The sequence below is a fragment of the Coffea arabica genome, chromosome 3c, assembly GCF_036785885.1.
Source record: "Coffea arabica cultivar ET-39 chromosome 3c, Coffea Arabica ET-39 HiFi, whole genome shotgun sequence".
NCBI classification, from domain to species: domain Eukaryota; kingdom Viridiplantae; phylum Streptophyta; class Magnoliopsida; order Gentianales; family Rubiaceae; genus Coffea; species Coffea arabica.
In genome coordinates, this window is record NC_092314.1 from 17,559,455 (window position 1) to 17,574,406 (window position 14,952).

The window sequence follows — 14,952 nt, forward strand, 5'->3', positions numbered from 1 at the left end:
TTTCAAAGTTTAATTTGTTTTCACATTTTGACAGTGATCTTCTCTTCTTTTTTTATATAATGTGTAAAAATTGTTGTGAGTTTTTAGTAGGGACACTAAACTTAAAGCATTTGCCACTGTCCTATATTGAGTTCAATGGCCGGCTTCCAGGGACACTTGAATGATTGCTCAAACTCAAGGAATTATCCACTGGGAGAAATATTTTCGGAGTATGAACTCAATTTCCACTAGAAACATGTTATCTATAGAAGTTTAGCCCGTGTGACAGTTATGCCCCTGCCTGGTCGCATGGAATGTGTAAAATTTGGTGATGCCGCCGGAAAAGTCCTACATTGGAACTGGAAAATTAGTTTGAAGACTAAATTGGTTAAAATAAATCATGAAGGATGAAATTGGTTCTAGAGAAAAACTTTAGGACCGAAATGGTGAAATGCGCAAAAAAAAAGGGCCAACTACGCAATGCATTTGACATATCAAACTTTACAAACTGAATTTTAAAAACGTTTTGCCCCTGCCAATACTAAACGCTGCTCTCTCCCGCGAAAAAACTGATTAAATTGAATTCAGGAACCCACAAACTTGGCATTTTGCATTGGAGAGAGATGGAGCAGCAGCAGCAACCAAAGATAAAACTGGCGAATGCTCTGCTAAAGAACTCAAAAAACCCCAAACTCGCATGGCAACTCTTCAAACGGATGTCTCTCTCAACTCCCAACCTCTTCTTCCAATCTCTCCCCATCATCACCCGCATTCTCCTTCGCTCCAGTATGTTCTCCGAGATCGACAGTCTTCACCATTTCCTTCTTTCCCAACCACCCGTAAAGAATTCTTCTCTATACACCGTCGTTAGGATCCTGGCCGAGTCAGGCCATGTTGACAAGGCCTTGTCTCAGTTTCAAACTCTCCGAGCCCAGTTCCCTGATCGCCCTCCTTTGGTTTCGCTGTACAATTTGCTTATTCAGTCTTCGCTGAAAGGAGATTGTCAGCAAAACTTCGTTTCTTGGTTGTATAAAGACATGATTTTTGCTGGGATTTTGCCAGAAACGTATACTTTTAACCTGTTGATTGGTGGGCTGTGTGATTCGGGTCGATTGGAAGATGCTCAGAAACTATTTGATAAAATGCGTGAAAAAGGATGTGAACCTAATGAGTTCAGTTTTGGGATTTTGGTCCGTGGGTATTGTAGAGTCGGACTTGCTTCTAAAGGATTGGAGCTTTTGGATTTGATGAAGGAAATGGATGTGTTCCCAAATTTGGTTATTTATAACACTTTGATTGCGTGCTTTTGTAAAGAAGGTAAGACTGAGGAGGCAGAGAAATTGGTGGAGCAGATGAGGGAGGATGGGCTTGTTCCGGATGTTGTTACATTTAACTCTAGGATTTCAGCACTTTGCAAGTCGGGTAACATGTTGGAGGCTTCCAGGATTTTTAGGGACATGCAGATGAATGAAGAGTTGGGCTTACCTAAACTTAATACGATTACATTTAACTTGATGTTAGAGGGGTTTTGCAATGAAGGCATGTTGGATGAAGCGAAGACCCTGGTTCAGTCCATGAAGCAAAATGATGTTTTCCCGAATGTTGAGAGCTATAACATATGGCTGTATGGTTTGGTAAGGAATAAGAAGGTCTTTGATGCTCAGTTAGTTCTTAAAGATATGGTGGATCAGGGTGTAGAACCAAGTACATACTCATACAACATTGTGATGAATGGCCTGTGCAAGAATGGGATGCTCGGTGATGCAAGGACGTTGATGGGATTGATGACAAGTGGTGGGATCTCTCCAGATACGGTCACTTATAGTACTCTACTCCATGGATACTGCTGCAAAGGAAAGGTAGTAGAGGCAAACAGGGTTTTACATGAGATGATGAAGAATGGATACACTCCAAATAATTATACATGCAACATTTTGCTGCACAGCCTCTGGAAAGAAGGGAAAATTTCAGAAGCAGAGAAGCTACTGCAAAAGATGAATGAAGGTGGCTGTGATTTGGACATTGTGAGTTGCAATATTGTGATTGATGGTCTTTGCAGAACTGGAAGGGTGGACAAAGCAGTTGAAATTGTGAGTGAAATGTGGACTCATGGAAGTGCTGCTCTTGGTAATATTGGGAATTCCTTCATTGGCCTGGTGGATGAGGGAAACAACGGAAAGAAATGCATGCCTGACTTAATTACATATTCAACCATCATTAGCGGCTTGTGCAATGATGGAAGGCTTGATGAAGCCAAAAAGAAGTTTGTTGAGATGATGAAGAAAAACTTATACCCTGATTCAGTTGTATATAATACTTTTCTCTACAATTTGTGTAAAAAGGGTAAGGTATCATCTGCATTTCAGGTTTTGAAGGACATGGAGAAAAAGGGTTGCAACAAGAACTTAAATACATACAACTCTTTGATTCTAGGGCTGCGGAGCAAGAGTCAAATATTTGAAATGTCTGGACTGATGGATGAGATGAGAGAAAGAGGCATTTCTCCCAATGTTTTTACATACAATACTGTAATAAGCTGTCTTTGTGAAGCAGGAAGAACAGAAGAAGCTATTTCTCTTTTAGAGGAAATGTTACAGAAGGGTACAACCACCCCAAATACTGATTCATTCGAGTTTTTAATTAAAGCATTTTGTAGGGTGGGTGAATTCAGGCCTGCACTAGATGTATTTGATATTGCTCTTGATATATGTGGCCATAAGGAAGCACTTTATGCTATAATATTCAATGAGATGCTAACCGGGGGGGAAACATTGGAAGCAAAGGTAATATTTGAAGCTGCAATGAACAGATATCTTTGCCTAGGCAACTTCCTGTACACAGATCTGATTGATAGGTTGTGCAAAGATGAAAAGTTTGAAGAAGCTCATGAGGTTCTCAACAAAATGATTTCTAAAGGGTATGGGTTTGATCCTGCATCATTTATGCCAGTGATTGATGCATTGACTAAAAGAGGAAGGAAGCACGAGGCTGATGAACTATCAGAGAGAATGCTAAATATGGCTGCACAAGGTAGGGTGGTAAACAAGGTTTACTTTAACCAAGTTGATAGGGCGTCAAGTCGGGGGAAACTAGGGAAACTAGATCGATCTCTTGGAAGCCATTGGCAGACAATCTTGCACAGGTGTGGTTTCTCTTTGGGGGTTTTCAACTTCTTTCTTCTTTTCTCTGTGGTTGTAAAAAACAGTTATTGCTTTTGTCTTACCTGCCACTGGTTCCTATAAAAATGGCAGCTGAAGGTGCAAAGGCTTTAATATATGGTTGTTAATGCATATTGCTTTATTTGAATATTAGACCATTTAAGGGGTTAAGAGTTGAAAATCTCTAGCTACTTGTTTCATGTCATCTTGGATCCCTTCACATATCGTATACAATATTTTTGTTGCTTATGATACTTTAGTCAAGAAATCTGGTCTGAGTAACATTTATTCATTTATTGTTCTTTTGAGTGTCTTTACAAGTGTGTTGGTGAACTTTTACAGAGAAGATGGAAGCTCAACAGCTTTGAAAACTTTGAAGCGGGTGCAAAAGGGATGGGGTCAAGGAAGTGTATCAAGTCTACAAGTCAAAAGAAGTGACTATCTTGATGAATGGGATGCTGCTGGATAAAATTATATGTTTTTGTCACATATACATATGCAGGATAATTTCTCTTGTTGTTCGGACTGAGGGTCAAGACTTAGGTAAGGTCATGATTTTCGTCTTTTGTTTCTTCGATGTGACTTTTGGAACTGTTTAGGAAATATAATTCTTGCTCTTTTTTTATCCTCCATGTCGAAACTGGCATGCAGTTTGAAAGTGGCCACTACCTGCAATGCATTCTTCGATGTGACTTTTGGAACTGTTTAGGAAATATAATTCTTGCTCTTATTTTATCCTCCTTGTCGAAACTGGCATGCAGTGTGAAAGTGGCCACTACCTGCAATGCATTTTTATATCTTGCTACCCTCCCACCCTCCCCCCCCCCCGGCCCCGGGGGCCTCTTTGCATGGTTGTGTGGGTATGTCTTTTGGGACCAGACCATCTCTATCAAGTTACTTTGTCAAAGCTATGTATGAGCAAGTATCATTGCAAATTCTGAAGTAACACAGTAAAGCTGGTGATCGAATGAAGCAAATTATACTAACTAACCTAGAAGCAGAAAAATGACTCATGCCTCATGTATACTGGTCAATATGTCATTGTCTACATGAGAGGGAAGACTTCAGGAATTTTCAGGAAGAAAAGACCTGTATTAAAGATGAAAACTCTGCTAAAAAAGTTATGTGTCTGTTAGCCCCGCTGATCTGCACATGCATTTCTAATTAGTTCCCTTACATATCATGTCATATCCAAATTTTGGGCCAAGTTTCTTGCAGTGCACATTTGGAATCTATCTTTTGGCTTCTTTAATGCATACCTGTATGATCACCAGACAGATCCTATGCTGCTTGTTTTGACGTTCTGGGATAGTAATCAGGGTATAAGTTTCACTTCATTGGTTATAGGAGTTAGGGTAGATGATGTAGAGGTTGGTTGCGCTCCTTTACTTGCATGCATTAATAGCTCGCCAACTTAGGAGATCCTATTATAGAGTACTGAATCAAACTGTTGCAGGAGTGACTTTTCAATTTAAATTTGTGTTTAATCTGCTAAATGGTCATTAGTGGCATCTTTAGATAACAATTTCATAAAATACGTTTTGCTACTTCCGTTCTTGCCTTAGAGGTTGGTTTTTGGTTCTGATGTTCATATTTTAGTTAATATTGTATCTTCCTAGTTTATTTTTAGTAGTCAGGCATGTGGATTCCTACTTTCTCTTAAATTATTCAAGCCAAATGAAATGTGGTACATACTTTTGCTGTCTCATGTGTCTGCTAGACAGCAATGACCATTGTTTGGTTTTTTTTGGTGCTTTTTTGCTTTTCTTGGTATGATCTTGAAGGTTCTGTAAAGCTTCGTTTATTTATTTAATTAGTTTGTCTTAGAACTGCTGTTATTTTATTCAATTCCTATTCATGTACTTTGAAAGGATTTTGGATGCTGAAGTTCTCCAGGAAAAGTGTGGCTGTTGTTATTAGGTTATTACTGAGACTTAAGTGACATTGGTGTTGAAATTTTTAAATGCATGAAAAATGCTATCTTGTCTAATACGGATATCAAATCCTGTGGATCAGAGCTTGGTTCTTTCATACTTGGGACAAGTAATGGTTCCAGGTGGTGGATTTGCTGAGATCCCATATTGATGGAGGACGGCATTTTGCCAGTGTGTGATTTTCATATGAAAATACTTAGCTATGTCAAACTAGTTAAAACTTGGTTGATATCCCTGCATAAGGAAAAAATGAAAGAGGACAAGTAATTTTTTTTCAAAGTTCAAGTTGTGTTTAGACTGTCCTTGATGGCATTGCTTCTAATTGACCTTGCTGATTCACGTATCTTCCAATTGGTTTTGGTTCTTTCTGGATAGTTCTGAGTCGCATGCCTGTAGGTTTGTTTCCACTTCATCTAATTTGTTTTCTCTACTCTTCTTATTTGAAAGTATAAAAGAATTGTTTCATGGTTCATGCTTATAGTGTTAAGGAATCTTGGTTATGAAGTGTTGTGTTTTAGTGGGAGAACCTGGTATACTGGTGATCTTAAAGGAAAAGGAATGGCTAGCCTCATATAACCTTGGTGGAATTGTTACATTGTAACCTTGAGTTACATGAAATGCTGTCACCTGTACTTCTAAAGCTATCAACTCTTCAAACCTGTCACTATTGACATTTACTGCTCTTTTATAGTTGAGATATCATTAGACAACACCAAGAGCTCCCGTCCTCTGAATCCTCTCTTAGTTGAAAGTATCTTATCTGTTGAGACTTTGGCATAATTCTATCAATAAATCAACTGAAATAAATCTTAGGTTCGGCATTAATGTCGACTAAATTGTGGTATTGCAGGAACAAGTTCCAATATAAACAGCCACTCATTCAAAGGAAAGGTGATAAACTTTTTGCTTTTGCCTTTCTTTTAAGATCGAGATCATGATATCCTTTTCTACTGTGATGCAGGACATTGATATACCCTTCGGTGTCAGTCATGCTTAGGGTAGTCTAAGACTTCCTGGTATTAGAAATCTGAATGATGAATAAGGCAACTAGAAATAGAGTTGACAATTACATGGCATTATGGAGAAATGAACTCTCATTTCTTTTTTTTCTTGAACTGCTAGCATACAAATGAGGATTCTAGTGCTCTCAAACATTCATTTACTATGACATTGGGGGATTGGGAGATCAAGTTCAACTTGAGTTGAGGTTTACTAAAAGTGAACTGGAGTTAAGGGAAGAGTCATTCCATCCCCTAGTGCCCTCTTGCATCCTGTGAAACTCAAGTGCATGGTGCATTCAATTTCTTATTATTCAGTTACCTGCCTTTGACATCATATGGTGTTTATTTCCTATCATGTCCATTAACTAAATTCTTGGTTGTTTTGTTTCATGTTGAAATGGACAAAAATACGAAATGCAAAGTAGATGTCAAACATAATTAAGAGGTCTACGGCCAAATGCAAGAAGCAGCCACTAAACAGTCAAGAGAACTCAACATTACAATCAACAGTTAATACAGTATATGCAGGTAAAAGTGTATAATGCCCCACTCTTACTATATAGTATGCGTGATGGAAGCATTGCGACAAGACGTTATGCTAACATATAAAATAGCTACAAATGAAATTCATTTTCTTTTTAAAATTATACAGAAAGTCTACTTGCTATAGGATCCGCAAGATCTTATGCTAATCTTCAGCCATTGTCTTGCTATTCCAACTTTGTCAGCTCTGTGAGTGTTTCTGATCTGAATTTTGTCTCCAGACTGCTCAATTGCTCATGACTGAGCACAAACAGATATATCAGCTTTTGTATACTTTAAACAACCAATTGTATGCTAGGGAAGTCAAGGGCCACAATCCAATCAACTGAAGGGACAGTAAATTCACCAAAGAAGTGTTCTTTCTTAATTCCAGTCAGCTGTGAAAACAGTAGTCCTCACGCCTCGACCGATGATAATTGTTTCTGACTACAGTCTATTTCTTGGTCTGTGAAGCAAAGAGTTCTCTAATGAAGTAAAGCTTGAAGATGTCATCTGCTGTTAAACCATTATCCTGACATGGTGTTAGTCAACATGCTACATGTAAGGGGGTCTGAAAACTTGCTATCCATGTAGTGCCAGGTAATTTAAACTGCAGAGCTTTCAAAACATGTCTTTTTGTAAATAATGCTGATGCAGTTGTCCAAGAAGTGACAGGTAAAATATGCTGATGCAGTTGGTAAAGGGGACTGAAAGCTTGGTATCCATTTAATGACAGGTAATTAAACTCCAGAGCTTTCAGAACATGTCTTTTGTCCAAGTAAAGAATGTAGATGATTTCATGTGGCATAATTTGTCTTACTTCCTTGTTTTACATCAACTTGAGTTACCAGAATAGTAGTTGAATTTACTCCATGGACATTAAGCCTCAAACCAGACTGGTGGTGATGACAGTCTAAAAAATATGCCTGTCCCTGCGAAATTATCTTCCATTTTGCCTTTCTCTGTTTTACCAAGGCTGGATAAGATTGTTTTCTGGGTGGTCATACTGTTGTTCAGGAGGATTTTAAACGAAATTTCATGTTTGTTCTTTTACAAAGGTTTATGAATGGCTTTATGGAGACTTGTAAGGTGACTTTCAGATATTTGACCACAACTTGACTTCTATAATCTGTGGATTAGGAGATTAAATACTGGTGGTTAGGGATTTGGGCTTCATTATTTTTCAATTGAAGAAGTGAAGTAAGCACAATATAAAATGGATGATATCATCATGCACAAGAGATGGTAAACCATGATGTATTGCATGTCGCATTGACTAATTCTTGTATGTTCTTCAGGGTTTGCATGCCTTTATAAAACTCTGCTATGCATTCTTTTGCAATCTTTAATTAGGATGTGTAACTTTAGAAGGATACATGTATATCCAAATCTATAGACTTATAAGTAGAAACAAAGACACACAAATAAAGAGCGGTTTTGCAACTAAATGTGGTAGTCTTTTAGAAGACAAAAAAACTCAAGTCTATGGTAGACATGGATGACTTTTAGGCTGTGTGAATGCACAAAAAGACCTTTTTGTTTAATCTGGTTTAATGACTTTTTGTCTACTCAAGGAGTGCCACATTTAGTTGCAATTCGAAAAAGTCATCTCATAGCAAACCGCTCTTTGTTTCTGTTGCCTTTGCTAAGCTCGTTTCTCTCAAAATTGGTAAGTACTGTGTTTATCATGAGTTACTTTTCTACTTTGAATTTTGAGTAACGGGGTGCATGCCAGAGTGTGTGCAGCTTGTATGTTTTCAGCCAATATGTTTTTAGTTAAAATGCATTTGTTATTACCTAAAGTAGTGCTGGTTCATATGTCTATTTTTTCTTACCTGAGAACATTTATTTAAGTTTGTTCAGGTATTGCTTTTGCTTGTTTGGCATAAAGCAGGTTCTATTTGTGTTATATAGTTATTAGATACCAGCATGCAATTTCTCCTCTTATCTGTTCCATTAGAAGCTTATCTATATGCCTTGATGCATCTCCATTTACTTATTTCGTCACAGTTGCAGGAACAAATAAGATCACAAAATCTGAAGTTATGCAATAATGCTGATGGATCATGGCAAAAAGCAGTTACTTACCTTGAGGGAGAAAAATGACTCATGACTCGTGTATACTAGTGAATGTGTTATTGTCTATTTAGATGGAAGCCTAAAAGAGCTTCCTGGAAAACAAGACCTATATTCATGATAAATTCTCTGCAGAAAAAGTTCTGTATTAGCCTTCTGATCTGCATAAGCAGTTGTAATATGTTATCCTTACAAGTCTTGTCATGTCAAATTTCAGGCCTAGTTTCTTACAGAGCACACTTGGATCAATCTTCTCGGCTTCTTTAAGCTTGGACTACTTTGTGCATACTCCTTAGTTCACTACACGGACCCCATGCTGCTTGTTTTGACGTTTTGGGATATAATCAGGCTTCATAAACTTTTACTTCATTGATTGTAGAAGTCAATCTAGATGATGTAGAGGTTTTGTGCGGTCTGTCAATGGTCAAGCATAAATAGCTCACCAACACAGGAGACTTTCTTATAGAATAATTTTTTTTGATCGAGAATTTAGTTTGATTTCATGTTTAGTTTAGAAGATGTTCATTAATAGCCTGCTGGATTACAGATTCTGAAAAACAGCTTTCTTCCACCTTCTCTTGTTGCCTTGATCAGTGGTATTTTATTTGGGATTTTAATGTTTGTATATTTGTTAATATTGTAGCTTCTTAGTTGCTTTTTTTTTTTTTGGTTGTAGTCCGGCATGTAGCTTCCTACTTTCTCTTAAATTATTCAGGTCAGGGGAAGTTAGACACATACTTTCAGTGTCTTGCATCTGTGCTGTCTAGCCATGAATGCTTTTGGTTGGATATTTTGCATGGCATTTACTTTTCTTGGAATGATTTCAGAGGTTGTGGAGATGTTGACTTGTATTTTTTTTTTTGCTTTTTGGGTAGAAGATATTGACTTGTATAAAGAAATAGTTTATCTTGTAACTGCTGTCATTTCGTTCAGTTTATACTGATTTGCTTTGATGGTTTGGGGTATTGGAAATTTCCAGGAAAGGTACTTGGCTGCTGTTATTAAGTCATAAGTGAGTTCTGAGTGATGTTGGTCTGGTAATTTTTAAGTGCATGGAAAATGTCATCTTCTCTAATAGGGATATTTAGTGTAGGACATTCAGTCCTGTGGGTGAGAGTTTGGTCCTTTACTACTTGAGACAATGAAGAGTTACATGCGGTGGTTTTATGGAGATCTCATGCACATGAAAGTTGGCACTGTCAGTCAGGGATTTTCATGTGAAAAATGCTTAGTTATGTCAGCAAAGTAAAACTTAGTTGGCATGCCTGCATAAGGAGAAAATTGAAAAAAAAAAAAGCATTTAAAAGTATACGAGTCCACGTTCTGTTTAGGTTGTCTTATTGGCATGTCTCTACTTACCTTGACGACCCATGTATCTTCAAATTTTGTTTAGTTCTTTTCTAGATAAGTGGGTCACACGTCTGTAGGTTTGTTCCCACTTCATCAAGTTTGTTATCTTTATTATCTTCTTAATTTAAAGTACAAAAAGTTGGTTCTATTGTTCACGAGTAAGGTGCTAAGGAATTTGGGCAGTGGAAGTGTTTCGTGTTAATGGACTAACCTGATACTCTGGTTCTCTTATAGGAAAAAGAGTGCTAGCCTTAGATAGCTTTGCTCAAACCTGTTACATATTAGAGCATTGGTGACACAAGCATATCATCTCTAGTAGAACTGTCAGCTACTCAAATTTGTCAATATTCAAGTTATCCTCTTTCCTTTATAGTTGAGATGTTATTGAAGGACACCGGGGCTCCCCTACTTGAGATATCCTCTACTTGAAATCGTCTTGTCTGTCTAAACTCTGGCATGATTTCATTCAATGTATCAACTGAAAGACATCTTATTTTCTGCATTAAGATGGACTAATGGTGGCATTGCAGGAATAAGTCCAGATACAAGCAGACACTCATCCAAATTTCCAAAGGAAAGGTGCTAAACTTTTGGATATCTTGAAATGTGAAGCAAGTCTTCTGATCTTGCTGGTAAAATGGAATGCTTGAAATTCAACAAACCCCCACTTTTCTTCTTCAGAAATGACTGAAATGAGTGCACTTTTTACCATAAAAAATTGCTCCCCCTCCCTTTTTTACAGATATGGATAATTTACCACCGAGGACTTGTAATGGTTTTCAGATCAGGATATCTTTTCTAATGTCATGCAGGTTGTATAGACAATTGCAATCTATGATGACCCTACAGGTTTTATTCAAATAAAAGAGCATCAAGTCCAGCTAGAGACACTTATGTTCTTCCCGGGTATGAAAAATCCTAATGATGAAGAAGGCAGTTAGGACTTAGGGCTACAGGTTACAATTACATGGTTATGTGAAGAATGAATGCTCAATTCTTCTTTTTCTTGAACTGATTGACATACAATATTCAGGTGTCTCTGTGACCTGAAACATTCATTTAGTATGACATTCTGGATTGGGAGATCAACTCAACTTGAAATAAGGTTAACTAAATGTTATCTGCTGTCAAGAAAAGGAAGCAAATAAGGGAAGGCTCACCCCCTCCCATATTGTCTCCCTGCATCCCGTGAAACTCAAGTTTGTGTCGATTGTTTCCTGGTTTTTCTGTTTGGCTAGTGGAATTGATGTCTGGTTAGTAGTGATGGAGCTAGAAATATTTTTCAGTAGGCTCACAAAATTAACCTTTGCTATTTTTTTCTAATTTGCATGTGGCTAGTAATAATAAAAGGTTATTTCTTAGGGGCTTAAATTTAATCAATTAATAAAATACAACTGTTTTATCAGTGAAAAATACAAAGTTGTAGGCCAAGATAAGTGACTGTGTGGGTAAAAGTACGGGACCTTGCAGTCGTGAAGATTTGCAGCTACTTGTTTTCTTCTTTCATACATATTCATTGGCAAGTTACAATCATGACCGCGCTATATAATAGCGGGATAATTCTACTCTACACGAGTCTATTATCACAACTTCATTAAGAAAGGGCATCAAATACCCCCCCTCCTCTTCTTTCTGTCTCTTTCTTCTCCCATATCAAAGAGTAATAATTCTACAAAAGAACTTGTATTCCTTAACCATAAATCTCGAATTTGAAAACCATGGGAATGGAAAGGACAATGTTGGCAGAGTTTTTTCTTTTAAGGGGTCTGATTCAACTCGAACCAGATTAGTCACACATCGTAAAACAGATGTGAGTACCTATGATTTATACCAAAAAGGAGTGCTAAATCTTTTATAGCCCTCCCTTTCTCGATCTGTCTCCATTGTTTCACCATTTTATGTCTTCTCTCATAGCCTGCGACCTTTTTCCTACTTAAAATTTTCTATCTATCTGCATAACGTTGTCCCTTTACATGATTGCCCACATCTCCTGATCTCTTTCCCTGCTGTACTTACATGATGGTTGATGCCATCATGATAATAGAGGTGGTGATGGTGGGCAGTCTCTTTCCCAAGGTTGCCCACCACAAAATGCAAGATTCCCAAGACTCATATGATGTTTCACAGAACTCTACAGCAACATCAGCAGTCTCTTCTTATATTTTCAAGAATCGCTTTGAACAGAGGAGTTTGGAAAATAAAAGAAGAAACAAGGAAGCCCATGAATATTATATTGAAATGTATAACATCATAGATCCAGATACTACTCCCTCAGATACACCAGATGATGATTATCAGTGGGCATGGAATGATATTGACATGGATGGGTCCCCCTAGAAGGGTCCTCCTAAAAGTGTGATTTACTTTTCCCAAGAGTCAAGTGTGATTTACTCTTTCCAAGGGACAAGTATTATTTATTTTTCCCAAGAGTCAAGTGTGATTTACTTTTCCCAAGAGTCAAGTATTGTTTCTGAAAGGCCATTTATCTTGAAAGGCCAAGTTTAGTTGATGTATAAATAGATGAGACTATCCATTTGGAAGGATCATCGAAAAATTGCCTGAAAATCCTTAATAAAATCCCCAGTTTGCTCTATCCCTCATGGAATTCTAAGTTTCTATATTTCACCAGGGAAGGCCGAGAGATCCTTATAGCTGCGTAATTGCTTAGATACTCATAGCTTTGTTTTAATTTGTTCTTGTGATAAAAGTCCCTTGAACTTTTGAAAGCCCAAAGGAGAGAGGCTGTTGTGTTCGGGAATATCTTCAAAGAGCAAATTATTATTCTGATATGGGAATTCTAAGCAGGCACTCTGGTATTTGGTATCAGAGCCAACCCCTGGTGAAATCTTTCCTATTTATTATCTTCACAGTCTTGGCAGGATATCTTTTCTCATAATGGACGTGTGTGCTCCTGTATCAAAGAATGCAATAAGAGGAATAGGTTTAGAATATTTATCCAATAAAATATGAATAAGAGTTTGAGGATAAATTTCCTTTCCATTATCTTCCAAGGTTGCCTTTTGATTATCTTCCAGTTACCTAGATCCCTCTCTCTTCTTATGTTAGCGATCGTCAATGGTGGATGGTAGTGGTCGTGGTGGTGGTGGTGTGTGTGGTGAACTAATGGAGGTGGTGATTATTTGAAGTTATGATGTAAGTAGAAGGAAAAGAACGAAGGATAGAGTAGGAAAAATGCAGGCTGCCACTTTAGTGATAATGACATCTCGTAATATGATGCTATACTTTGTAGCAATACTTATAATAGTTATCTCAAAATTCAGTAAGGGTACAACTTAGAATTTTCAAGATTTCTCAAAGTAATACTAGCATGTTGTTTGGCCACAACGTAAATCAGCCATTACCGCTTAGATATTTTACTAACTGTATGCCCCGTGATATTACATACAACTACAAATGATTAGAAATTGAAAGAAACAAGAGATTTTTGAGAGAATTCTTATATATAAAATTCTAATTTGTAACCGTACAAGAGAGGCCTATTTATAGATAACTATCTATGAATCTAAATACTATACATAATACACCTACCTGAACAATGCTTGATCCATAAAATCTTTCTATATGCTTGATCAATAAAATCTTTCTATGTCTGCAACAAAATGCACATTCTGTTGAGTACATTGCAAAAAGGGTGATATTGCGCAACGGATCTTTTGTCCCACACCCTGTGCCATTCTCTGTCCCACTTTTTATTATATTGCCATTTCTCCTTCATAAACATCATGTTTTAGTTCCTTTTTGTTTCTTTAAGATCCAATAACTATTAATTTAGTAATACACAAAATTTAACAAACTCAAAAAATCAAATGCATAAAAAATGAGATTTTTTTTATGAATTTTCTGCTGCATTTTTTAATTTTCTATTATATATTGGTTTTTTGAAACTGTTGTATTTATTTTTTACTGAATTTGTAGTTATTGAATCTTAAGGAAACAAAAAAGAACTAAAACATGATATTTATGAAGGAGAAATGACAATATAATAAAAAGTGGGATAGAGAATGGCACAGGGTGTGGGACAGAAGATCCGTTGCGGTGATATTGGCAGGCAATAGACATGTTGAATGACAAGTTAATTGATCAGTTTCTAGGTACAAAATGCACTTTTCTCAGTTTTGATGAAGCTTAGGATGATACCAATAATTACTATCAAGAGGAATTTCTTAATTCCTTGACTCCGAATGGTTTGCCACCACATTAGTTGGTATTGAAGGAAAATGCACCAATTATGCTCTTAAGAAATCTAGATCCATTAAATGGTTTATGCAACGGGACAAGAGTGGTATGTAGACATTTTCAAGGTAATGTCATCCATGCAGAGATTACAGTAGGTCAATATAAAGGGGTTCATATTCTTTTGCCCTACATACCCCTTTCTCCAGTAGAGAATGGAGGCTATCCATTTAAGTTCAAGAGGAAACAAAATCCTATATGGCTATGCTTTGCAATGACCATCAACAAATCATAAGACTAGACCATTCCCCATGTCGGCATTTATTTGCCACAACCCATTTTTTCACATGATCAATTTTACGTAGCTCTATCAAGAGGAGTCAATGGCAAACACAAAGAATTTGGTGAAGTCAGATTGTCCCACAGAGACATATGCTGCTACTATCAAAAATATTTGTCTACAAAGAAGTACTCTAATATGAGAGGTAAAATGAATATACTATTCACTTTGACTTTGTATCATTTGTTTCATATCTTCTTCAACTATTCAATAAACTATGACTATTATGCAAACTTATGATTTATTTTGCAGACGTATACAAATGTAGGAGAAAGTAGGTACATAGAACAAGAGTACAATTCCATACTCAACTATACTTGACAATGCAAATGTTTAGTACTCATATTTCTCATTCTGATATAATTCCTTGCATCTTAATGTATTGTTTCTATACACAA

The 14,952-nt window shown here is 36.9% G+C and overlaps 1 protein-coding gene across 35 annotated transcripts; it reads left to right on the forward strand.

Annotated features, from left to right (window-relative positions):
* Positions 1-11,135, forward strand: LOC113734826 (pentatricopeptide repeat-containing protein At2g17140). 35 transcript variants are annotated; one of them, XM_072082458.1, is made up of 6 exons: positions 1-3,121; positions 3,480-3,680; positions 5,922-6,600; positions 6,725-6,804; positions 6,914-7,330; positions 8,605-9,305. In XM_072082458.1, exons 1-2 carry the CDS (start codon positions 603-605, stop codon positions 3,604-3,606), a joined length of 2,646 nt encoding a protein of 881 aa, XP_071938559.1. In that variant the 5' UTR covers positions 1-602; the 3' UTR covers positions 3,607-3,680; positions 5,922-6,600; positions 6,725-6,804; positions 6,914-7,330; positions 8,605-9,305. The 35 variants fall into 35 exon arrangements, with proteins under 35 accessions (XP_071938559.1, XP_071938573.1, XP_071938550.1 ...); XM_072082472.1 differs by having other exon boundaries at positions 7,069-7,330; XM_072082449.1 differs by having other exon boundaries at positions 5,922-5,962; positions 6,033-6,087; positions 6,194-7,330.
* The last annotated feature ends 3,817 nt before the right edge of the window (positions 11,136-14,952 follow it).